Source organism: Podarcis raffonei, chromosome 9 (assembly GCF_027172205.1).
Source record: "Podarcis raffonei isolate rPodRaf1 chromosome 9, rPodRaf1.pri, whole genome shotgun sequence".
NCBI lineage: Eukaryota > Metazoa > Chordata > Lepidosauria > Squamata > Lacertidae > Podarcis > Podarcis raffonei.
Window position 1 is genome coordinate 51614484 of NC_070610.1, and position 25733 is coordinate 51640216.

Genomic DNA, 25733 nt, shown 5'->3' on the forward strand with positions numbered 1-25733 from the left:
TGAAATGCTAATGTTTCTCTAGCTATGCACTTTTTTAAGTCCCTTTCATCTTGAATGGCCTAAATAATATATTTTTTTAACTCTACCCCCAAACCATCAAGTTGGAAACAAACGTAATATTCAGTTGGTGCATTGGTGTTCTAGCCTGACACATTCACATACACGCATATATGGTTCCAGGAATTAAAAGTTAGAAGGCTTAAAACATACACAGTTCTACAATCAATCTGCAAGTCCTGGCAAATATTTGGTCACATTTTTCTGTCTTGTGGCAAAGCGGAAGTTTACCACTGCTGTAGTATATTTTATAGACTCTGCCACTAAAATCAACTCTTGGCAGACATCGGAAGGAAAAGGATAGCTTTCTGTCCTCGTCCAGTTTTTGGTCCGAGTTTGTACTGCCCAGTTCGTTTCAGTGCGACATACCAATCACTATGTTTACGAGATCGATATGTATTGTAGTTATTAGATTCCAAGCGTTCAAAAAAGAAGCATTCATCTGTTATGTATTTCTGAAAATGAAGGAAGAAAACGTTATTCATAGTCTGCTACTGTCACGAAATAGTCTAATCAGAAGTATTTAAGACTTGATCCGTGTTCACACCCATTTAGCAAAAGGATAATACGCATATACAATCAGAACACTATTTTATTTTATCTTTGAAGCTCCCATTGGTAACACGCTCCCACATCCACATAAATGAAAACTTCCAAATACTACTTCCAAATTAGAGAGCTAGTTTACAAAAAGATTTAACACAACAACTTTTTGTAAACTAGCTGTCTAATTTCCTGATCAAAGGTCAACACTGCGTTATGTAATAAGGAATGGAAAATATTTAGTTGTGGATCGAGGGCCCGACCCCCGCTATGTGAAATAAACACACAAGGACACGTGATATAAGGTTAATGGGCAAGAAAAGGCCACAACTTTATTGATTACAGCAGTGAAAAGGTATTGGCTTAGGCATTGGATGACTATAGGAGGTGGGTTTATTCAACAGTAGGTGGAGCCTGTTGATGCTAATCCAACTATAGGCTCACCCCTGATGTCACCGAGGGTCGTGCCATGGCCTCCCGCCAAGCAGGCATCGGACGGAATACACGACCGCCAGATTCCTTTAACGGAATAACCCACGGTAGATAGCATAGGCGATGGCCACACCTAGCCCTTGACACACATGAATCCAATGCCTAACCTACCCACCAATACCACAAAAGTTGTGACGATTGCTACGAGGTAGGCGAAAAAACCAAAAAGCCTAATGCCAAATGGAAAAATTCCTACCAGGCCCCCCAGACAACCAGGGCGACCAACCTAAGGTCCATAGCAAGGCCAAAAAACCTAGACCCTGAGCTAAATGGGAGTGGAGGGTGGGTGACTCGCTGCGGGACGACGACGACTGAGGAGGAGGCGGAGCTGGAGCCGCAGCATTAAGCTGCTAAACACGCCCCCCGGAGACACCTGGTTGGCTGCCTCCGGTGGGCGGGGGCCAGGTGGGGAGGGGCGGGGGCTAAGGCCCCCGGCCAGGGGCGGAGCTCGGGCTCCCGCCCACCACTCCCCTCTCTTCCAGGGAGGAGAGTCTTTTTTATGCACATTAAGCGTCCACCCTTAATAGAGATAAGGTAAGTGAGTCTGCAAACTTAAATAAACTTCCTTAAGTGTAAATTCCACTGAAATCAGTGGCTGCATTTACATAGAATGCCAAGCCAAAAATCCTAGTTCAATAAGACAGGATATTTATTTATTTAATTTAATTTTGTTTACTGCCCTTCATCTGTAGATCTTAGGATGGTTCACAGATACGCACTGTGTGCCCCTAAGAAGCGCTCCTCTAGTCTCTTCACACAAGCAACTAAACAAGCCAGGATTTAGCACTCCATAATATGCAAACCTGAAGCTTCAAAACAGACCAGGATACGAAGCCATGGTTTAAACTGGCTTAATATCCTGGCTGGTTTTGAAGCCGTTAACATTCCTTTCTGGTTTGCATGTAACAGGAAACTATGGTAAGTGTTGAATCCTGGTTTGTTTTATGAATAGGGCTGTCCGCAAATGCACACCCCTTCTGCATATCCTGGATTAGTATTACATGCAAAGGTAATGGGAAATACTTCTGAGTGGACATGTATACTGTTGTGCTGTCAGTCCCATTGAAATTAATTGGGCACAAACTACAATTTGCCCATTTCAATCAGGGATGTGGGGTGGAAAAAATTTCCAGGGCTTTATTTTTTCCACAAAAAGTGTCAATAAATTCATTAATAATAATGAAGGGATGCAAATACATTATTAGGCAAGCTTTGCAGTTTCAAATTTTTAACTTTGTTTCCTCAAAACAAGGGAAATAAGCATGCTAAATCAGATTATCCTCGAGGGCACCAGAATTTTTTTGATGCAAACTGAAAAATTCCTAATACGAAAGGGACTGAAAAATGCACATTACTGATTTCGATTAGATTTAAGCACAATTATCTCTGGATTCCGCCAGTGTATTTACTACCATATTTTTACTTACTGACTTCCATTACTAACCCAATGGTAATGTAAATGCTAAAATATACTTAAAGAAAATATTGCTTAACCCCGGCCATCGAAGATAGCCCCAAAATGGAAGCACAGTCAAACTTTGGAACTCAAACGCCTCCGTTCTCAAACGTTTCGGCTCCTGAACGCTGAAAACCCGGAAGTAAGTTCTCTGGTTTTTGAACATGAATGGCTTCCGAGGCATGTTTTTCATTTTTTCCCCATTTACTTTGCAGCCCATTGATCCTCAGTTTTCAAACGTTTCAGAAGCCGAATGGTCTTCCGGAACAGATTACGTTCAAAAGTTGAGGTTCCACTGTACCACAGTGGAAGTCCAAGAAAGGTATTAATTAATGCCTACAGGTGGAGCTGTGTTCTCCTATAACTGCACCAAATTCTGAGGATCTTTAAAAAGCATTAAAGGCATTCCATGACATCTAGCTCCACCCTAATACGAGAGGGAGAAAGAAACAATAGCATTTGCTTACCAGTGCTAACAACCGGCCATCTTCATTCATAGAAAGGAAACGGTTTGCACACACACCTTTGATTGACACGACTCCTCTCTCTTCTGCCTGAAGCAGCAATTTGACTGGATAGGAAGAAAGACAATGTCAATGTTCAAAGTGTGAGCTGTCATCCATGGGTCACTCTCAAGGGCAACTGCAACGGCTTTGAATAACCCCAACCATGGGACCCTACCTATTGCACTATAGAATTCAGAGGTAATAATAATAATAATAATAATAATAATAATAATAATTAATAATAATAGTAATAATTTATTATTTATACCCCGCCCATCTGGCTGGGCTTCCCTAGCCACTCTGGGCGGCTTCCAACACAATATTAAAATACCGTAATGCATCAAATATTAAAAGCTTCCTTCATATTTGGAACTTCAAAACTGCAAACTTAGTAACTGTAACACGATTCATACTAATTTGTACCAAGTGTTGACCTAACACAAATATGCAGGGCATTTACATTTTACCTCCAAGACAGTTCAAAATGGCACCAGGATGTAATCTGTCTACAATAAGTACAGGAGAATCACTACTTATGTGGGGGTTCTGTTCCCGGCTGCTGCACACATCACCAGGATGCACGCAAGTGGGGATCCCCCTGTTCCTCCCCACCCCATTCTTGCCCTGTCCCCGCTCCATCCCCTTTTGGCGCTAAAAACGGCATGCTTGTGCGCGGCCATGTGAGCTTCGAACACGCAGGAGTGGGGAACTGCCTGTAGGTGATTTCAGTCAGAGTTTGATATTTTAGTGTGGCATCACCTACACTCCTTGCCTATTGATACTAGACAGGCAGCTTTCACTGTACATTTTTCAACGCCTGCTAAAAACATTTTTGTTTAGACAAGCCTATTCAAATGTTTAAGAAAGTTGATGTGAGTTTTGATCTGCTTTCAGTCTACTGCTGTTATTTCAACTTTTCAAATGTCTTAAATTATTATTGTTAATCCTTCTAAGTGATAATTTTATTGCTTTATTTTTTCGTAAACTACTATGAGGTTATATGCAATCAAGCTGCTTGAGAATTTTATGAAATAAATAAACATAATCATACAGCAAACAAAAAGCATTAGATAAATGATTCCTGTCTCTCTGCATTTTCCTCCCAAATTAGTTTAATGTATTTTTTTCTGTATGCTTTTCAAAACCTGCCAATACTTGATGGAGAAGTTCCTAATCATTTATCCTGGAAAACAAAACTCAAAACTAATCTACTTCATTGCACCAATGTTTGAATTGCTAAGGACACTTAACCGAAGCAAGGAAAGAAACCCTCTTATGACTGTATATCACTTAAAACAGAAACACTACTCTGAAATATCTTTATAGCCCATTTTCCAATTTTTTCCATGTACTACCAAAGCTTGTTTAGTCATAAACAGGCTCTTAAAAGTGATTCATATAAACTGCTTCCAGACCATTATAATAAATTTGATCTTAAGAACTGTACCAAAATTTACTGGACATAAGATATTTGTTTATGCTACTTAAACTGAATGCGCTCCAGAAATTTGAAATGCAATCTTTGCTACTGACAAAATTGAAGATGCAGTGCACTTTACCAAGGAGTAAACTATAGTTAGGTAAGTGTACCTGCATCTTTTCCCACTGCAGTGGGAATATGATTTTGATTTGGGCAATAGTCAATGGACAAGCACTATTTTCTGTTTAGCACTGCAGCTTCCCCAGGCTGTCCCCCCCCCCCCCTTAGCAAACAAAACCATCTGTTCTTTGTTATACCCATCTGTGTTTAATGTATTGTTTGCCCCATGGATACTGGTTTGGGAATTAATTGCACTTTATACCTTATATAAAGTAAGGATGCAATGAAGGCATAGATGCATCTTTAATACCAAACTGAAAACCTTTGCCCTATCAATAAAATTGTGATGGAGGAGGGAATGGGAAAATTTTCTTCTGGATAAGTCCTGACACTTCCTTATATCTATTTAAAGGGAAGGGGTGTACGTGTATCAGTCCTAGCCTGGACATAGGGGGGTTTCAGGAGGACGTAGAACATATTGCCCTCCCCTGATCTTACCCCAACACATTCTGCTGCTGTACATGCTTGGGCTCTGAGGGTAGGGAGGAAATGGTGCTCATCCACCCCTCCAGAGATTCATGATGCTCTGAAAAAACCACTTACCAACAAAGATGTGAAGACACAGTATCAGTGCCTTCTTGGACAATTAAGATGATACTAACTTAAATGGGCTAGTCATATATGATAAACTGTGTGTGGATTAAATAACACTGTTACTTGGCTAATGGGATATGACTTTGGTAAGGTGTGTTGCATCCTCTTCAACTAAACAGCACTATTGAGAGACAACCAAATCTCAATATTATGAAACATAAGACTTGCCAATTAAAATTCCACTGCATCCTCAGATGAAGTTACTTGCAGAGATGGTATTAAGTCGTAGAACCAAAAAGCAGGTCTTGAGTTTGGAAACCGAAACCCATTCAATACATAAGATAATATTTTGAAACTCAAGTTTGTATTAACTGTTTAACTCAAAAAACCATTACTTTTGACAATGTGAAAGAATTATAGCTATTTGTTTACTGCCAGCATAAACAGTACCATGTAGTTGCCAAATTTTTCAGAGGAAAAACAAATACATGACCAATTGAAAAAGCAAGCTATTTAAACAGTGGAGAGAAAAAGGTGAAACTCTAACTTCTACCTTTGCTAAGAAGTTAAAACGATGCCCTGTATTCTGCAAACAACATTCTACAGAAGTGTGATGACCAACTTTATTCCGAAGAGTCAGAAGCAATATTTTTACACTTAACTGGGGGAAATATTATATTTGGCCTATATTTTCTTCCTTTCTGCCTTCTTTAAAATTCTCAGAGTCTTATGGCATGAATCCCTTCTGCTCATATGCTGACTAGATGTATTATCCAAATGGATATATTGAACGCCTCAAAGTATGAGATAACTTTCAACATGGTTTAAAGTGGTTTGCTTTTAAGTTTGTCCTGGCCAATCTAAAAATGTCCACTGGAGAATAAAACCATACTTTCATACCCACTTCCCAGAGTCTCACTTTTGTAGAGCATTCTTAACATACATACAGTCTGAATTCCAAATGGAAGTATAGGCCAGCATTATAATGTATTATAATGAGAATAAATAGACTGTCAACGAAAGCTACTAATTATCAGGTGAGAGTATAACAAGAGGACTGTTCACACATAAAACTAAGGCATGCTTTGTTCAACTTAACTTCTTATTATTTATTAAATTTATATACCACCCTTCATGCAAAGATCACAAACTATTATTAGTTTGAATGTGCAAACCCAGCCTAGCTTACTAACCATAGTTGGTTTCCTCCCACCAAACAATGAAGCCATGAATTTCTTGTTGGTTTACAAACCATGGCTGATACTAAGTGTAACTAGAACTTGGTGTTCTGTTTGAACCCAGCAACCTTGCTTAATCATTCTTTGTTTGACCACCCCATTCCATGGGACAAGAGCAGAAGGCAAAAGCAGCTGAAAAACTTTCTCCCAAGCTTTGGAGAAACAAGCCACAGCTTGCTTGCTAGTCTGTAAGATGGCACGTGGTTTCTCTAACTAATGAAGGTTAAACTAAGTCACCATTGGCACTAAGTGTTTTGTTGAGCTAGGGCTCTAGCATATATTAGACCAGGCTTCCTCAGCCTCGGCCCTCCAGATGTTTTTAGCCTACAACTCCCATGATTCCTAGCTAGTAGGACCAGTGGTCAGGGATGATAGGAATTGTAGTCTCGAAACATCTGGAGGGCCGAGGTTGAGGAAGCCTGTATTAGAACAAAGCAGAACATGTTATATTAATGAGCCAAAGATTAGAACGACTTTGAAGCAGATGTGGCAGGGACATAAGAAGTGAAAGGGGAGAAAGGGGGACATCATAAATATTCTGTGGAAATAGAGAATTGGATGGTTGAGGTGGATGGGCTGTAGTGGTAGAGCACTTGCTTTGGGTCAATCCCAGTTGGTGTAGACAAGACTAGATGGACCAATGTGCACATCAGCAGCTTCATCTGGGTGAATTGCAGAAAAGGCCTCCCACAGTAAGTGCCCCAATGCCCTTAAATATGGGCATATTGGGCTACTGCTCACTTGGTGACTGAACAGCTATAGGTACTTGGATGCATGTTTTACATTCAAACTATGAAGGAATCACTCAGAAGGAGTGTGACTATACTATGTACTGTATTTACTTCAGTACGTCTTTACTTGAAAGATGAATGCTGTCTCTCTTAAATTAAAGGAAACCTGAAGTTACTTGATTTTGCATCAGCTTTCCAAGTTATAAAACCCTTCTATTGTCCATGTTTTTCTATATACAAAAAAGATGTACAAGGATACAGGTGCAACAGACTTTGTACTTGCATTATGCAACAGAATTTCTGTGAAAGGCCTCATTTCAGGGGAATGCTAGCAGATAATTTGGGATTAGCTGGCATATCCTGCAAAGGACCAGTGCTGCTTAATATAGAACAAGCTTCTGAATGAAGAATGGGAGCTGTTCAGTTGTGGTTATTTTCTGCTCAATGCCAGCTTTAATTTTTATGCATTACATAATAGTGGGAAACACTTCTTCTGGCTAGTACAAATGACATAATGCATGTAACAAATGCATTTATGCTTTAGTGTAACTATTTCTTCTAAAAGTATTTACAACTTAGCTGCAACAAGTTGTCCCCCATGTTATAGAGGCCGTGTTACAGAGGCAACAAGTTAGTTGTCTCCCGTGTTTCAGAGGCCTGACTGGCCTCAACCAGAAGTTGGGTGCTTTGTTTCATGCTGTGGAACATATTTTCAACAGAGATTCAGAAGTGATCTTTGCTTTTCACATTTTAGGTGACTCTTAAAGATATAGATATACATATATTGCCAACAGGCCTATGTAGTTGTTAAGAAATTTTGTGAAGAAGCCAGTCATTTTAATAGTGGTTTTGTAGTGCCTTTAATAACCTTTCTATGTATAAAAACACACTGAATTGCATACTGGTTATTTCTGTAATGGTTCTAACACCACAATCCAATGAATGTTCAGTTATAAATGAATTCCATTTTATAGAAAGAGGCTTACTCTTTAGTAAGTGTGTGGAGGACTTTGGCCTTATAGCACAATTCTACACCTATCTACTCAGAAGTAAGTCCCACTGAGTTTAATGGAGCTTATTCCCAGGTAAATGGGTATAACATATGGGATTGGGTGCATACTTTTTCCTGGAAGTAAGCCTTATCAAACACAATGGCACATGAAAACAAACATGCATGGGATTGCTTTGTAAATCTGGTAAAAGCAATCAGTACATATTGTTTCCAAAGCACCTGGTTTATGAATAATGTTTAAGGTGGTGGCACTGAAAACTGTCTCTGGGCTGAGAACCAAAATGCCTGTGACATTTATACTGAGAATAAGTTTCCATACAACTCCTACTTCCAGAGGCGAGGAATTAAACACGAACAACTTATACATTGTTTTTAATGGCACTCATATATGCCTCCCTAGGAATCCTTCTCTTTTCATTCAGTTTTGCTAGTTCTGTCCTTCAAAACCCAGTGCATATTGTGGCACATAAGGAGGACAGGCACCTAAGGCTGCAATGAATTAAATGAGACTTACTTCTGAGTAGACATGCACAAGATTACACAGCGAGATTCAAATCACTACCAGCATCCTTAGCCACAGCTATGTTTCCGTGATGGATTTCTCATTTTGATAAGCACAGTTATTTATTTATTCCAATGTATATCTTGCCCTTCCCCACCAAAGAAGGCATATAAAATAGTTTTAAAATATAATTAAAATAAAAGAAAGCATATTTTAAACTTCTGTAAAATAATTTCTTGGTTGCCAGTAACCATATATTTCAGCCACCAAATGGTAAACAGGAATGTTTTTAGGTTCTTTCTGAATGCTAATAGTAAGGGATACACCTGCACCTCACAAATGGGAAACTGCCCCCGAGGCCGTATCAGAACATCAGAATCACAGCAATATAAACTGGAGTCCAATATAAACACAATCCCTGTACAGCTAGTTGTTCATTCTCCCACCCAAACCCCACACAGTTAAAATATTTTTATATAAGCCGTTACAAAAGCTTAGTCCTTTTTAAGACAGTTTTAATCCCATGATTAGCACTTAATATTGTCAAGCCTAGCTGTCTCCCTGCTTCCCCATCCCTCGTCTTTTTTTTTTAGTAACTTCTGTGATAATCTTCCCTCCCAAATATTTGATTATCAAATAAGAGATTATTATACACAACAAATCAAAATCCAGATAATGTGAGAAAGCAAATAAAAAGGGTTTGAATCTTACAAGGAGAGGAAAGAAGGTGAAGAAAAATCATACACACCATCTGAACTTTTACCATCTCTCTAGCGTGCAACTAATTTACATCAACTGACAAAATAATCAGCAAAACACTTCAGTTTACAAGAAGGGAGTTTGTGTACTCACTGAAAAAACCCAGGCTGCACGTCCCTGGATCAATGACTACCATTACTACCATCTCTGCTACGGAAAAGGCAGTTCCAAGCCAAGAGTTCGAGGCCCATCTCCAACATATTTGCAGAGGCCCTCTAAGGAAAATCCTTTCATGAGGCCCCTGCGTGACATACACTGTGGTTAAGTAACTGGGCCAGATGCATATAAGTTAAATCTTGCTCCTGCACATTCAACTAAAGAGCCCAGGAACAATTAATTGGGAGTCTTCTTTGCCTGGTACTAGAAAGCAGCTAAACGTACCTCCAAGAACTAATATACTCAGGGAAGGATGCTAAAAGACGTAAAAGTTGGAACCGAACTCAATGGGACTCACCTCCAAATAGACATGCATAGGATTATACTGGAAAAGACACTTCACACAATATAAACATACACAAATAGGCAAAAGTGCTCGCCAACCATAGTCTATGTAGTGCTTCCAGACGGAGCTTTTAACGCAACCCAGTCGTTGCTCTCCCACTATAAGTGACAGCAGATGACTTTCTACACTTCAGCAGCGACAGCATTTTTTTACATATGCATCCTGCTATGTTCTGTTAATAAGGGACACGGGTGGCGCTGTGGGTTAAACCACAGAGCCTAGGACTTGCCGATCAGAAGGTCGGCAGTTCGAATCCCCGCGACGGGGTGAGCTCCCATTCCTCTGTCCCTGCTCCTGCCAACCTAGCAGTTCGAAAGCATGTCAAAGTGCAAGAAGATAAATAGGCGTCGCTCCAGCGGGAAGGTAAACGGCGTTTCCGTGTGCTGCTCTGGTTCGCCAGAAGCGACTTAGTCATGCTGTACGCCGGCTCCCTCGGCCAATAAAGCGAGATGAGCATCGCAACCCCAGAGTCAGCCACGACTGGACCTAATGATCAGGGGTCCCTTTACCTTTTATGTTCTGTTCATACTGGTGGCTGTAATACAGCCACATTGATAAGCAGGGCCGTCTTTAGCATATGCCCCACCAGGGTGCAAAGATCCGCCCAGCGCCCCCAAATTTAGTGCTGCCCATGTCTACACCCAAGATATACTTCTCCGCCGTTGCAGGCGAGGCCATGGCAGTGGCGTCCTGCTCTTCTGAGTCTTGCTGCTGTCGCCCCTCAAGAACCAGGGATCCGAGCTCCGCAAAGGGGCACAGCTTCACATCCAGGTGCTTTTAAAAGCTCCCCAGGAGGAGGAAGGACACAGCAGCCACACTGACAGGGGGCAAGAGAGCAACACCTCTCCATGCAGAGCGGGACTCTGGGGAGGAGAAAGCGGCCAGGGTGGAGGCGGCAGCAGCGGCCGGCTTTGAATGTCAGCTTGATCAAAATTATTTATTATTTCATAACAGGTAGATAGTTAAGAGCTTATGCAGCTTCAGCGGCGGGCACCTGGCGTGTCCCCAGAATTTAGCGCCCAGGTGCCCCACACCCCTTGCACCCCCAGGTAAAGACGGTCCTGTGGATAAGTAAGAGACTAGCAGTCAAATCACATCATTTCAACATGTTGGGTTTTTTAAAAAAATATCAATTGCTTCATTTGTGCTAATGCTTTTTTGGTTGTTTGTTTAAGAACTACCATTGTATGACTACTTTAATCATGTTTAAAGAGAAAAAAAGCGCATTTTAGCAGAATTTAAAAAAAATATATATTTAAAATATAAACATCCTGCTAACATGATGCTTACCAGAAGGGTAATGGTGAATCTAAGGTGTGGCAATTGGGTTCCCTACTTGAAATGTTCCCAGAACAAGTCAAAATCAGACCTTTAAAAATGATGGGGAAAAGTAGCACAAAGGCCATCTATACCTGCAGAAGTTGCTTTGCTGTTCCATTCCTTTGATAGAGAATTTTACAAGCTCTCGGAACAATCAGAAGAACAGAGAAATTATAGGAGAAGATTTAATGATGACATATAGATATGCGATTCAGCCTTACATGTTAGGCACACACACATAAAAAAGATGGTCGCCATGAGAAGAGGATGCTTGACTAGATGTGCCACTGGCCTCCAGCAGGCTCCTCTCATGTTCTTAAAAATATAGTTTACAAATTTACAGTTGCAAAGTTGTAACCTGTCACGAGGCCTAAAAAATGGACACACAGGAACCAGAAATAAGTAAGTGATATAAATTTCGGACGAACAGAATATAGCTTTCTGATCTCAGAAAACTTAGGAAGAACCCTAACTTATAAGCAGCATAAGTCGTTTAGCCTGTCAGCATCTATTTCCCTGTTCAAACGTAACACAAATAGGGCACTATCAACAGCTTGCCATTGGCTAAAAGTTAAGAGACTGCAGGGAGAGGGGCAGGGAGAGTCTCCAAAGCCATTTACAGGTTCCTAAATCAATACAGGGATGCGGGTGGTGCTGTGGTCTAAACCACTGAGCCGTTTGGGTTTGCTGATCGGAAGGTCAGCAGTTCGAATCCCCACAACAGGGTGAGCTCCTGTTGTTCGGTCCCAGCTCCTGCCAACCTAGCAGTTCGAAAGCACGTCAAAGTGCAAGTAGATAAATAGGTACCGCTCCAGCGGGAAGGTAAATGGCGTTTCCGTGCGCTGCTCTGGTTTCGCCAGAAGCGGCTTAGTCATGCTGACCACATGACCCGGAAAAACTGTCTGCGGACAAACGTCGGTTCCCTCGACCAGTAAATCGGGATGAGTGCCGCAACCCCAGAGTCATTTGTGACTGGACTTAACAGTCAGGGGTCCTTTACCTTTTAAAAAAATAAATACAACAAAGCAGCAAGAAGTCACCAGAAAAGTTGGAGCATCAGCATGCTTCCAGCAACCAACTCCAGCAACCAGCTATCACATTCTCAACCAGCCACAGCCTCCTAACATGTTTCAAGGGAAAGGATAAGACTATGATTCTGTTATATAACCTGAGAGACTAAAAAGCCAATCTACGTGTTACCCATGAGATAAATCACAAATCTCTTAACGTTCTTAAAAAGAAAACCCCTGTACTGCAGATGCAAGAGACTGCAAACTTGCTCATAGAAGCAATGGAGAGGGGCTTATAACCCTTTCTCACTGCACAATTTTTATGATCAAGGATCACACTCCCACACCAGGCTGCTTAATTTCCAATGAAGGAGGGACACAGATAACCCCAGCAGTCCAATGAGAGAAAACAGAGAGGGGTGATTTGCGGGTGGGGGCAGGGGGAAGACTTAGTACCCCTTTCCCCCAGACGCCTAATGTGCTCTAAATCATTCCCACTGCCTCATTCATCTTCATAAGGATTCAGTAGTGCCCCAATTCTAATTTGTGGGCTTTGCTTAAATTTGTGGGTTGTATCCAGCATAGTGCTTAATTAAAGTCACTCAGCAGCATACTTGCTCCACTAGCTTTGCACCAGTGGAATGTTATTGCAAAAGAGAGCGCAGAAGCAGGTTGCTGCTAACTTTGTTGTGCAACAGACTGTGCAAGGTGTTGCACGAGTTTCTGCTAATGCAACTACTGTGTTAGATTCCTCTGTTGTACAACACTAAAACTCATTCATCTGCTAGCAGAAGAGACCTTGCATTAGCAGACAGCAAATGCTGGATACAGCCCAATATTGTTTAGTTAGGCCTAAGGCTCTGGAAAAACAGTAAAGCAAGTTAGGTGTGACTAGAACATTTACACAAAACTGATACAGAAAAGAGAATGCAAGTTAAATAAAACTGATGATGGTATCTTCGATTGACGAAAGCTTAGGTTGCCTAAAAGCAAAAAAGGAGGACACTTTAAAAATGATTTACAGTCATACATCATGTTATGTTTGCTTCATGTTACGTTTTTTCAGGTTGTGTCCCACGGCAACCTGGAAGTACCTGAAAGGGTTACTTCCGGGTTTCGCCGCTAACGCATGCGCACAAGCGCCAAATTGCACCATGCGCCTGCACAGATACGGCGCTTCAGGTTGCGGGCTTTTTATGTTGTGAACGGGCCTCCAGAATGGATCCTGTTCGCAACCAGAGGTACCACTGTACTAAGACACTGAATCTGGTGTAACGGAACTTAGTCATGAGATTGCAAGTGATTCAATGGCCCCTAGGAGGATGTCCCAGAAGCCACATAATTTGGAGGTTATACTTCTCTACAATCAGAGACAGAGGTGACTTGACCACTGCACTTCATTGTAAGGATGCAAGCCACTTTCTCTTTCGAAGCAAGAAATGTGGGGCATACATTATCTAAATATATATGTAATAAATAGCAAGTTGAGAAACTCGGAACTGATGCCCTACTTTACATAGGTTACAGCAGTATTATTATTAATGAACACAGCGCAGCACCTTAATGAAAACATACCTGAAGATGACACCCACAGATCCATAAGTGAGATTAAACAAGGTGATCTATTATTTTTTTCATCAAGAAGTCATGAGATTGCATTGAGCCAAACAGAACTGCTATTCCTTTTAAAAAAGTGTTGTTTTTCATTCTGTGATTGCATGCTTACTAACCAAAAGTGAGTTCTGATTTCGTTTGGTTATTCACATCAAAGTCCACTAAAACAAGGTAGGCTTTATAGAAGGCATAACAATGCTTAAGATTCCCTTAGCAGATGAAGAGCAGGATGCCTTGATTTGTTCATTTTTTTTTGTCCTTGCAGCAGCTGCAGCAGCACTAAACTTCAACCAGGAACCAAATTTAGGATCCCATGAATAACTGCACTTTTGTTTGGTACACAATCACCTTTTTGCTTCCAAGGGACAGCAGGAGAGCAGGGAGCCTTAGTGGAAAAAAATGATCAGAGGAGAACAGGTTAAGCAGTCTTTCTGCCTCACTATTCATTCTTCCAGTCAAACTGGCAGCCTACCACAATTGCTTTCCTTTAAAAAGAGAGAGAAAGAGGCATCTGCTGTGTAACATCAAGCAAGCAACTAAGGATGACATTTTCCTGGGAATCTTACAAGGACTGGGGAAAAAATGACAAGAATTGTAAAAAGGGTTAATTGAGGTGAAAAAAAATTGAGGTAGAAAGGAGATGGTAGCTGGAGAGAAAGAGTAACTTCTAGCGTCTTCTTATTTTTACAAAAATGGGGTGGGAATAAATGAAAGAAGGCAAGGTGGACCATGAAAAAGGCAATTTAAAATGAGACAGGACAGAAGACGGAGCGAAAATTAGCAAAAGGAAAGGAAATTATTCCAACAGAACATGATTCAGCACTAAGAATGGTGAGAAAACAGGACGGTTTTTAGTGAGAGAAAGAATAGGAATTTGAAGGTGCAGGATGAGAGAGAAAAGGAGGTTTTTTTTATTCATCACTTGGTAAGGTTTCTGGCTGCAAATGTTAAGCGTTAGAAAGCCAAAGGTGGAAGAGACAATATGGAAGCCTAAAAGTGGCCAGCGTGGTTCCCTTGAGATATTGTTAGACTATAGCTCCCATCATCCCCAGATGACACAGGCAGTGCCTAGGGATGATGGGAGCTGTAGTCCAACAACATCTGGAGGGCACCACATTGGCTAGCCCTGACCTAGATAGCCATGCACCATTCACTTGAGAAAGCAGAGTACAGAATACTGAGGAAGAGTACTATTACAGCATAGAAAATGTGAATGATCGTTAACCTTTAGCCATGGGCCCTCAGCAGAAAGAAAAAAAAAGATTGTAAGGAAGGGATAGAATAGGAAGGAAGTGGGACCAAAAGAAATCATGACCCCAGTTTAGGTGCAACCAAATAGCTTGATAATGAAGTCAACGAACCAACCTGGTTAGAGTAGCAGGCTTTTCTCCAGAAAAAAGGCCTCTGAGAAGAATGTATGAAGCAGAATTACCTAACTTTTGGTTACCTAACTTTTCCTTAAGAAAAAAGACATCCTTTCCTGAGCAGGTAATCAGCACTGTCAAACCGGACAGCACCAACCATATGTTCAACACTGCATGGGACCCTAATCCATAAACAAGCATCATGTAAATGGATCCAGTTGCTGAACCCAGGAATCAAGCCATGTTTGTGAGCGTGAAGCCTCTATGATGTTAATGTATTTTCTTCTATTAATTTTTTGCATTGTAATTTTTATTTCTGAACTATGTTGCAATTTTAAATGAAAAGTGGTAAATAAATGGCATAAATAAATGGGGCGCACTAGTCCAAGTCCAGAAAAAAGGTCCATGCAGGAAAGTTGAATTCCAAATATGATCTATTGTTGCTGAGTGCAAGTAATCTGTCATATATGAAAAACCACAATGTTTACTGTCAGCCTCAAATCAAGGTTCATTGACCGTTCCGCATTATTAGTTTTGTTTGTGTTATTTAAAAAAGCACTCTCAAATATATTTTAATTGGATATTAATACAAACCATTTCATTTAAGGGACATACACGCTGCTGGTATCTGTCTGTCTTGAGAGACAGTGGAGTGCACCTCCGGGGGTGAAGTCAAACCGCTGTGTCAGCAGCACCGAAGCAACTTCCCTGGGGCACGAGCCTGGGCTGTGGATATGGAGGTACCGGGTTGCCCAGATGACAAGACCTCATTCTCGGCCTTGCTGATGTGGTCCAAAGGAAAGCAGAGCAATATGTTTGACACCAGCTTGGCTGCAAGGACTGCCAGAAAGAGACGCACAAGGCACCATCCAACTGTCTTAGGGACTCCACTCTGGATGTGTGTATGGTTTGCTCCTTAGCCTTTTCTTCTCACAAAGATATCCCGCAAGGCAGCGGAGGTTTAGGATCAGAGTTTTCCTTCTCCTAGATGGGCTACCTTCCCAGGTTGATGAGCCCCATTCCCACCCACCCACTCATGATGCACATGCAGAAACCACCTTCTTGACCGCTGGACCCACTATTGGTCTCATCCACTCAATCAGCTGTCTTCACATGCAGGGGAAGTCCCGAACTCACTGAGGGTTTGGGACCCATCAGCTACCCTCACCTGCTTTAGAACACTTCTAAGTGGTACCTCGGGTTACATACGCTTCAGGTTATATACGCTTCAGGTTACAGACCCCGCTAACCCAGAAATAGTATCTCGGGTTAAGAACTTTGCTTCAGGATGAGAACAGAAATCGTGCTCCGGCGGCGCAGCAGCAGCAGCAGGAGGCCCCATTAGCTTCATTAGCACCCAGTGGTGCTTCAGGTTAAGAACAGTTTCAGGTTAAGAAGGGACCTCCGGAATGAATTAAGTATGGGCTAGAATATTTTTGTGTGTGTTTCTTGTATCGTATGCGCAAGTACCACAGAACCCTGTGTTTCTACTTTTTGGTCAAAAACAACAGCTTTGAGGACAAAGTAATATATCAACGTGCTGAGAAAAACTCTTGCTCACAAAGGAATGAATGATTAGGTCAATCTGTGCTTTTAATCTTCAGCACATACTAATTTGGAATGATGCAAGTTACTGTAAACACATCTCTTCTAAGAACTAATCCACTAATGAGTACTTATCTCCCAGAGATCACTTGTTTCCGATATACAGCTTAAATGCATCTAAGATTACAAATAAATATTTACAGGCCTTGCAACGGGGTGAAAAGATTATGAATAAATGATATATTCCACACGCTCAAAAATACAAATATTATCCTTTATCATAAACATGAGCAGTGTAAGTAGAGTATTATGCTTTGTTCTGTAATCCATTTTATGTAACCAGTGTAGGGGGATATGTAGTGAGGAAATGAAGTTAACACATATGAGGGCATGTAATCAGCATGAATATTTTAGCACTGCTCTGTATTTTAATACTTTTAATGTTTCTTTGTATGGTTGAATATAGATTCAGCTTAAATCAGCTGAATCTTTGCCCAGACTTGTTTCTGATAGCAGAAAAAAACTTTCCAGAACCACAATTTCTGTTCATAGGAATTAAACTGCAACAAGTGTAATGTCTGAAGGACTTAACACCCAGATCTCCTTGGAATCCCAGCCTGAAGCTAGCAAATTCATATAGGACTCACAAAGATACATAGATCTTTCCAACCTTAACCTTTTGTCAGAGAAGCACCCTACAACTATACTTATATAGTGATATTAGTAGTAGAAGAGCAACACCCAGGAGTATTTGCACATGGAATACAAGAAATACAGTATTCACCCACCTGACTACCAACACCTCCAAATCCACATTAGCCGTTTGTGGCCACAGTGATGGTAATAACTGTTCACCCACCTTCCATTCCCTAGGAGCTGACGACACCAAGTACTTATCACCAAGTATCAATGCACAAGCTAAGGAAAGACTGCTGCCTAATATTCTGACAGTATCCCCAGCTCTTCCCCATTAACCCTCTGATCGCTTCCTCCTCTAGCCCCCCCCCCCGGAGTTATGCCCCCAGTCCTGGCCACAAGCAACTCCTGTGACTGGCTGCTCAGAGGCCCCTGTCAATCAGAGCCTAGCTGAGTCAAGAGCCCTTGCCAACATTCCTTTGTTCCTAATCCTGGAACCACCTCCAGAGGCTATGAATTTCAGAGTACACGGTGCTGTACTAATCTACTTAATATAAAATTAGATAGATCAATACTCTGCCTTAGATTTAGACCTTCCTTTTGATTGTGTCTACTCACTGTTTCTTCCATGGTCCTAAATAAACATCAGTCAAATTTTTGGGCTATATTGGTTTCTGGACACACTCAAAGGCTGTTTATTTCCCCCACCACCAACATTACTCTGCTTCTGATTTAAAGTGCTTGGGAGGTCAGGACAGGTGACAGGCTGAAGTTAGAATAGAATCATAAAGGTGGGACCATGAGGGTCATCTAGTCTAACTCTGTGCAGTGCAGGAATCTTATTTGCACAACAGCAAAAATAGCTTGAACTCACAACCCTGAGAATAATTGCCTCATGCTCTACCGACTGAGAGACTTGGAATAACAGCTGACTGTCTCCCTACACTCAAATAGACCCCCTTAAGGCAACTAAGAATCCTGAACCCCTTATTCAAGATGACAAATAATCAGGTGGCAGCGAGAAGGGAGAGGTGCAGGATGGGACAGCCATTGTTTGTGAGCTGCACCAGAGTGTATGCGGTGTTAGGAAAGGAGTAGTACCTCTAGTGGGGGACACGTCATGCTCCTTCTGTAATTGTTTGTCCACCTCTGGTCCCCACACTCTTCTCAGATCATCTGTGGCTCCTAGAAGCTGTCAACATGCAATGGCAACCACACTCTGAGAAATGGCTTTGACTAGCTGGCTAAACCAGATGAGGGGAGCCAGTGGGACTCAAACCCTTGCTGAGTTAGGGACTTCCCCTACATACAAAGACAGGCTCTGGTGGAACAAGCAGACAAGCCCAACAGCAGGTCCAATGGTCAAGAAGGTGGCTTCTGTACAAGCTGTGATTCTGTACAGAAGTGATTCTGATCTAAACCTCCACTGCCTTGCGGGATGTCTTTGGGAGAAGAAGAGGCTACGGAGTAAACCCTACACAAATCAGGAGTGGTGTCCCTAAGATGGTTGGATGGCACCCTGTACACCTCCTTCTGGCAGCTCCTGCAGCCAAGCTGGTGCCAAACGTATTGCTCGGTTTTCTTTTGGACCACATCAGTGAGACCAACATTTGGGGGGGGGGCTTGTCACCCCCAGAGGTGCATGCCATTGTCTCTTGAGACAGATGGATGCAAAGAACACAGGAGCAAGTTTACCAACATTTCCTGACACATTCAGAAAGTCAAAAGAATCCATTAAAAGGAGTTACACTAATTCCTAATAAAATGTAAGCAGACTAGCAAGAGAATTGATGCCGCATTTTACATGCCACAAGTCTTCTTGTGTTACCTAGATTGATCCCCAAATAACTCTGTGTTAAATGTACCATTAAGTCATTTGCAAATATGAGAACACTGAGGCAGACGGAATCCCCATAACATTAAAAATCACTGTATTCCAATACAACTGGGAGTTCTAAAATTACAGGATTCTGTGTTAAAAGCAGATTTTGCTGTCAGTGCATTACAGGACATATGATGTTGCTCAACTAATCTTATTGTCACTATGAATGCCAATTCATAATTGGCATTCATAACCCTGAAATTCAAGTGCACCTAATAAATAAAACATTATATCTGCATGGAACAATGTTATAACAAAAAATATTTTACAATTCACCCAACGAATCAAAGGAGGAAGCATTTTAATATTCCAAAAACATTAGAATCCAAAAACTAGCTTTCTTCTTTTCTGTTCTTTTTAGGTACAACCTTCTTTCCCCCAGTTTCATGAGTTTGTCACCTCTTTTTACCAGTTTCTTTTATTTCTGAATAAGCTTAAAACAAAACCCTCTCATTCTCAAAGCAACAATTGTGCCCATGACCAACAAGTCTCTTTGCAATAATGCTTATGGAATGGAATAAAGTATCAGGAGCCAGGGCGGGAGCGGCAAGTTATACAAGCCTTGGGATGAAAGAGATTCTGTGCTTTGAGGAGCATGTCTGGGATTGTTGGGAATCCTAGGACTGGTGCCCATTATGGGTTGCAGACACTCAGAAGACAGGTAAGGGGCCGAGCTGCAGTCAGTGTGACTTAGTGCATGGCATGAAAGGCAAAGGGAAAAGATACATAGATGCTACAGGAGTGTGCATAACACAATGCCAAAATAAAAATATAGAAGCAGGGGCAAGTGAAAAGATGAGGTGAAATGACACAACATGGAGAACAAAATTGGTTCAAAACTAGGACTGGTTATGTAGGAAAGATCTCAGGTGGTGTCGACAGCTGAAGGTGAAGACAACAGGGAAGTCCATCTCTGCTGGACGCAAGTTTCTGAAAGCAGTGGACATAGCAATTATTTCCAGCAATTAGAGGGAAATCAGGGGAAAGTGGGCGATGGATGATGTTAAGCAATGTTAGTGCTAGGTAAGAGCAGGGAAGCTCCTATGGATGGGGATCATGTATTTGGCTGTGGGAACCATAGCATGTTGGTTGTGTGTGTGTAGAAAGCTGCAAGCAGTGATAGATCTTATTCTGACAATTGGCTTAAATTTTTGGAAAAAAAACACTACCCACCAGCTACAGTTCCCACAGCCCGTTCTCCCTGCATTCCTAAACACAGCTGGGAGCCAGATGCATTGAATTTAATGGGACTTCACCTAGAGATTTGTTATATCTGCTCATCTGCCTTTTGCCCAGAGATGGCTTTCGTTTTAAACCAGAGGTGAGGAACCTGTGACCCTCCAGGTGCTGTTGAGACTTGACTTCCAACACCACTGACCACTGGCCATGCTGGCTGGGGCTGAGGGAAACTAGGAGTCCAAAATCTAGCCTGCCACAGGTCTCCCATCCCTGCTTTACTGCATTTTAAAAATATTTGTCAGTTATTGTGGTGTTTTTGTTTGTTTTTCGAAACTTCATAAAACCCAAAGATAACCTTAGGAGATATCACCTGCGTGAAACCACAGCCAATGTTCTTTAAATTAACTGACCCTCGGGGAGTTTTAAAACATGGAGGCGCCTCACTCTGGTTTGGGTCTGAGGATGAGGCCAGCGGGGCCCCGTCCCGTCGGTTTGAGGGCAGAGACGGCGGGCCGGTTGGTACTTACTGTACGGGTCGCTTTTCTCCCGGACTCCATCCACTCTGCCGTCGGGGTTGATCCTCAGGAAGAAGCCGCCGTTTTTGCAGTAGAGGCGCTTGGGATCCTTAAAGTGTCCGGGCGCGAAGGTGCCGCCACTGCCTCCGCCGCCGTCGTCGGGCATCGCGGGGAGCGTGGTGATGCCCGCCGCAGCCATCCCCGCCGGGCCCGCCGCTGCCGAAGACGGCTCCCCCCGGGGTGCCCTCCCGCGAGCGCCTCGCCGACGGCCGCCTCGGCCGCGTCCCCCCAGCCTCGCGCCCCGGCAGCCGCTTCTCCCTCGCCCGCTCAGCCTGGCCGCCCGACGGCCACCTCCGCGGGGAGGGCCGGGGCTGACGGAGAGGCGAAGACGCCCGCTCGCCCGCCTTCCCTCGGGGCTCCCTGCCCAAGTTCTCGCAAGTTCGTCGCCGGAGCTGCGCAACGCCGAGCCTGGCGCCTCCGAGAGACCTTTCACAGGAGCCAGCCAAGCCTCTCCGGCCCAGCACGCCGGGGAGTCCTCTGGCTGAAAACTTGCTGCTGCCGCCCAGTGCGCGGAGAGAGAGGGACGCGAGGAGACAGGCGAGGCGCTGTTGCAGCTTCTGGGCTCGCCAATGTGCGGCCCCTCGACCAGGACTTATTATTTACTTGTTTGTTCCCTCCCCTCTGCCCCTCCTCCGGCCTCCCACCCCTCCGTGTCTCTTTGCTGGGCCGGTTCTCTGCCTGCCGTCCGGTGCGACGGGGGAAGGAGGTGGTCGATTCTGCTGCTGCTGGAAACTGGCCGGGATGGGGAAGGGGGGAGCGCCTTCCCTCCTCCGCATCCCTCCGTGTAACTCTAGCCTGCCCAAAGAGCGCTTGCACAATGCAGCAGCCGCCGCTTCACCCCGGGCCAAGTGCTGCTCGGCTCTCACACAACAGCGCTCTCCTTTTCCCGCCGCGCCGGCCTGCACAGTTGCAAAGCGGCACAAGTTGCTGCGCACTTCCCAAGCTTTGCAGCCGCTGCTCTAAAAAGGCGCGCAGCAAGGCAGCGGAGCGGTTGTAGAGGTGAATGCGCCAAAGGGACACTCCACCACCACAAAAAAAACCCCACCTGCCCTGGAAAGCCAGCAACCAACCTCCCTCCCCTCCTGTCCACACACGAAAAGCGAAGCAGCAGCAGCCGTTCCCTAGATCCACCGTACCAGCAGGAAGCAGGTGCGTGCAAAAAAAGCGCAAATCGCTCAGTGGACTCAAACAAGTGAGCTAATCGCACTCTGCGCTAAAGGCAGCGCACATAGATTAAGGTTACCAGATTTCTTTTTCAATGAATCTGGGGACACTTTTCAACTTCAATGGATTTTGTATGGGGACTGATTTGTAAATCCGGGGACTGTCCCCGGGAAACGGGGACATCTGTTAACCTTAACATAGATTGCTAGCTCATTTTGTGCTCTGAGCGGAGTATGAACCACGGGTCTCAAGATGGTAACGCATGGGAAGAAGAGTCTTTCTGAATCTCCCAAGTGATACAGCCCGAAGTGAATGAGGCCTGCGGATAATTCAAGAAAGGGAAAAGGGTGGGCGTGTGTTGGATATGGCGAAAGGCTGGCTAGCACCCTCGTAGCTATGGCTCTGCGAAAAGCCCATATTTGTACAGTCTGAATGTCATGTTTACAGCATCATAAAGGAGTCAGAATTAAAGTTCAGAAGTGTGTTGAACTCTTTTTAACTCTTGCATGAGCATGGAATTCCCTTACCAAGGAAGTTCATCTGTCCAACTCCCACTGCAATACTTCAAAGAGTATTTGCATTGCATTGTTTAAATCGATTGGAGAGCTGGTGGCTGTCTCTCTAGCTGGAGAACTGAGGACTGGACTGGCATTGCTTATGCTTGAATTTTCTTATTTGGATCACCGTATATTTATAGTCAATTATTGTTGTTTTTTATTGTGCCTATTAACTTTATTGCTCACTGCCTGGAGTGCAGTGGATTGTAAAGCAATTTATAAATGTGACCGATGGTTAGATAGATGTCCTGGCTCCTTCCTTCCCTCCCCCCTTCCTTCCTTGCTTCAATTCCTGAGATGAAGAAGTGGGGAAATCCATAAAGGGGATCCAGCCAAGTCAATCTTTGTCTATTCCAAGTTGATAAACATTCAAGTAACACTGAAACATGCCCGGGCAAGATCTAGCTATCCCACATTCCCTTAGTGGGGAAAGGAATCTCACTCAGATAGCTGGAATCATTGGGTTAGAAAGGATCCACTACCTTTACACTACCTATCCAAATTTCACCAGATAATGGTCCAACCGTGACAAGGGAGTGCATACCAGAACTTCAAATTCTGTTTGGAAATGAACCAGCATATAATGTAGCTATTCATTCCTTGGTGGTCATTTAGCTGGCCTCACCCTGACCTACAGCTAACAACCTAGCAGCAGGATTTTGGACAAACTGACATTTTTGAGAGGTAGCCTCATATGCAATATGCTGCAATGGTCTAATTTGAATATTGCAAGACCACAGAAAAGTGGACCAGCTGTCTGTTTTCCCCCAAGGCATCAGGTGGTATACTAGCCAGAATTAGTGACCAGTGATTCATGCCACATGGGCACTCAAAGGTATGGGTTCAGCCAAAACAGCCCCAAGACGTGAACCTCACACTTCAGAGGCAATGGAACCCATCTAGATCAGGTTGAACATACCACCTCTCTAATTCCATCAAACCACCTCCCAACAATATTTCATTCTTGTCTAGTTTATATACGAAAGCCAGTTCCCAACATTCTCTTTTACTTTCCTTACATTCTAACACACACTTCCAACATTCTAGCCAATGTTTCCAAAATCCACTTCTGCCCCTCCAAAAAAAAAAAAAACCACCCCAAAGGCATTGAACAGGTCTAATGCCACCCCATGAATATATCGAAGTTTACTCCTTTATTTTACCCTACTTTGGAGAGTCATTACAGTGGTACCTCATGTTACATACGCTTCAGGTTACAGACTCCGCTAACCCAGAAATAATGCTTCAAGTTAAGAACTTTGCTTCAGGATGAGAACAGAAATCGTGCTCTGGCGGCGTGGCAGCAGCGGGAGGCCCCATTAGCTAAAGTGGTGCTTCAGGTTAAGAACAGTTTCAGGTTAAGAACGGACCTCCGGAACGAATTAAGTACTTAACCCGAGGTGCCACTGTATCATGCATTCCTATATGGAAAAGCAAAACATTACCTTGTCAGAGAATGTTGCAGTGAGAGTAAAGCCTGCTCATCATTCCTGATGCTGATCGACACCAACAAAATGGTGGGAAAGGAGACCATCCTTGTTCATCTGCAGGCCACTCCAGATCTGCAGGGAAATACGTTTCTCCTTTAATTCATAGAATCATGGAATCACAGAATTGGAAATTTGGAAGGAACCCTGAGGGTCATGTAGGCCAACCCCCTGCAGTACAGGAATCTAGTTCAACCCCCTGCAATGCCATCCAACCTTTGCTTAAAAGCCTCCAATGAAGGAGAGTCCACCACCTCTTGAGGGAGTCTGTTCCACTGTCTAACAGCTCTTACCATCAGAACGTTCTTCCTGATGTTTAGTTGGAATCTCCTTTCTTGTAATTTGAATGCATTGGTTCAGGTCCTACCCTCCGGGGCAGAATTGAACGGGGTGGGGGGAAAGCTAAAGAACAGAAATGGTTAGGGATGTTGGGTGGCCACAAGTTCCTCATCCCCACTTTTCAGTCTCTGTAGAATTTTTACCTGGCAGCATTTGATCTGATTTTTCTTGGTTGGTTAGTTTCCCTGTTTAAAAAGGTAAAGGGACCCCTGACCATTAGGTCCAGTCATGGTCGACTCTGGGGTTGCAGCGCTCATTTCGCTTTATTGGCTGAGGGAGCTGGCGTACAGCTTCCGGGTCATGTGGCCAGCATGACTAAGCCGCTTCTGGCGAACCAGAGCAGCGCACGGAAACGCCGTTTACCTTCCCGCCAGAGCAATACCTATTTATCTACTTGCACTTTAACGTGCTTTCGAAGTGCTAGGTTGGCAGGAGCTGGGACCGAGGAAAGGGAGCTCACCCCATCGCGGGGATTCGAACCACCGACCTTCTGAACGGCAAGTCCTAGGCTCTGTGGTTTAACCCACAGCGCCACCCGCATCCCAGTTTCCCTGTTTACTAAACACTAAAATAGTGTTACTATTGCTGAAATGTTTTCATGATGGACTGTTTTTAATTTCTATTTTTTCTTACCTTTTATTACTAAAAAGTTCATTATGGGAATGTTAATGTCTTGCTTAGAATGTGGCTTAGCATTTCAGAATTTAGGCAGTGAAAATGAATAAATGAATGAATGAATGAATGTATCAACATGAATTTCCTGATATGTAAACAGACAGTACTGATTAATTACTTTATAGATCACTACGCTCTTTAAGGATGAATGCTCATTCATAAATATCCGAGGGTGTCACCTCTGAACCCCACCAGCTCACTGTAGCTTTGAACCAGCATTGTGCAGGGGTCAGAGTGTTGGACTAGGACTAGCTACTCCCAGGTTCAAATTTCCACTCATCCATGAAGCTCATTGGGCGACCTTGGGCCAGTCACAAACTATTCTCAGCTTTATATATTTGTTATGATGAAAAGGGGAAGGGAGGAACATGCGCACTGCCTGAGAGCCTGGCAAGAAATATGGGGTGTGTGTACCAAATAAATAAATGCTCAGTCACAAAAAGAAACACTGGTA

General features: G+C 43.2%; 1 protein-coding gene across 1 annotated transcript; it reads right to left on the minus strand.

Moving 5' to 3' along the window:
• Nucleotides 1-90: 90 nt before the first annotated feature.
• Nucleotides 91-21639, minus strand: FGF2 (fibroblast growth factor 2). The gene is made up of 3 exons (XM_053403475.1): nt 21010-21639; nt 3016-3119; nt 91-512 (listed from the first exon to the last, which is right to left on the minus strand). The coding sequence occupies exons 1-3, from the start codon at nt 21194-21196 to the stop codon at nt 327-329; spliced, it is 477 nt and encodes a 158-aa protein (XP_053259450.1). The 5' UTR covers nt 21197-21639; the 3' UTR covers nt 91-326.
• Between the last annotated feature and the right edge of the window lie 4094 nt (nt 21640-25733).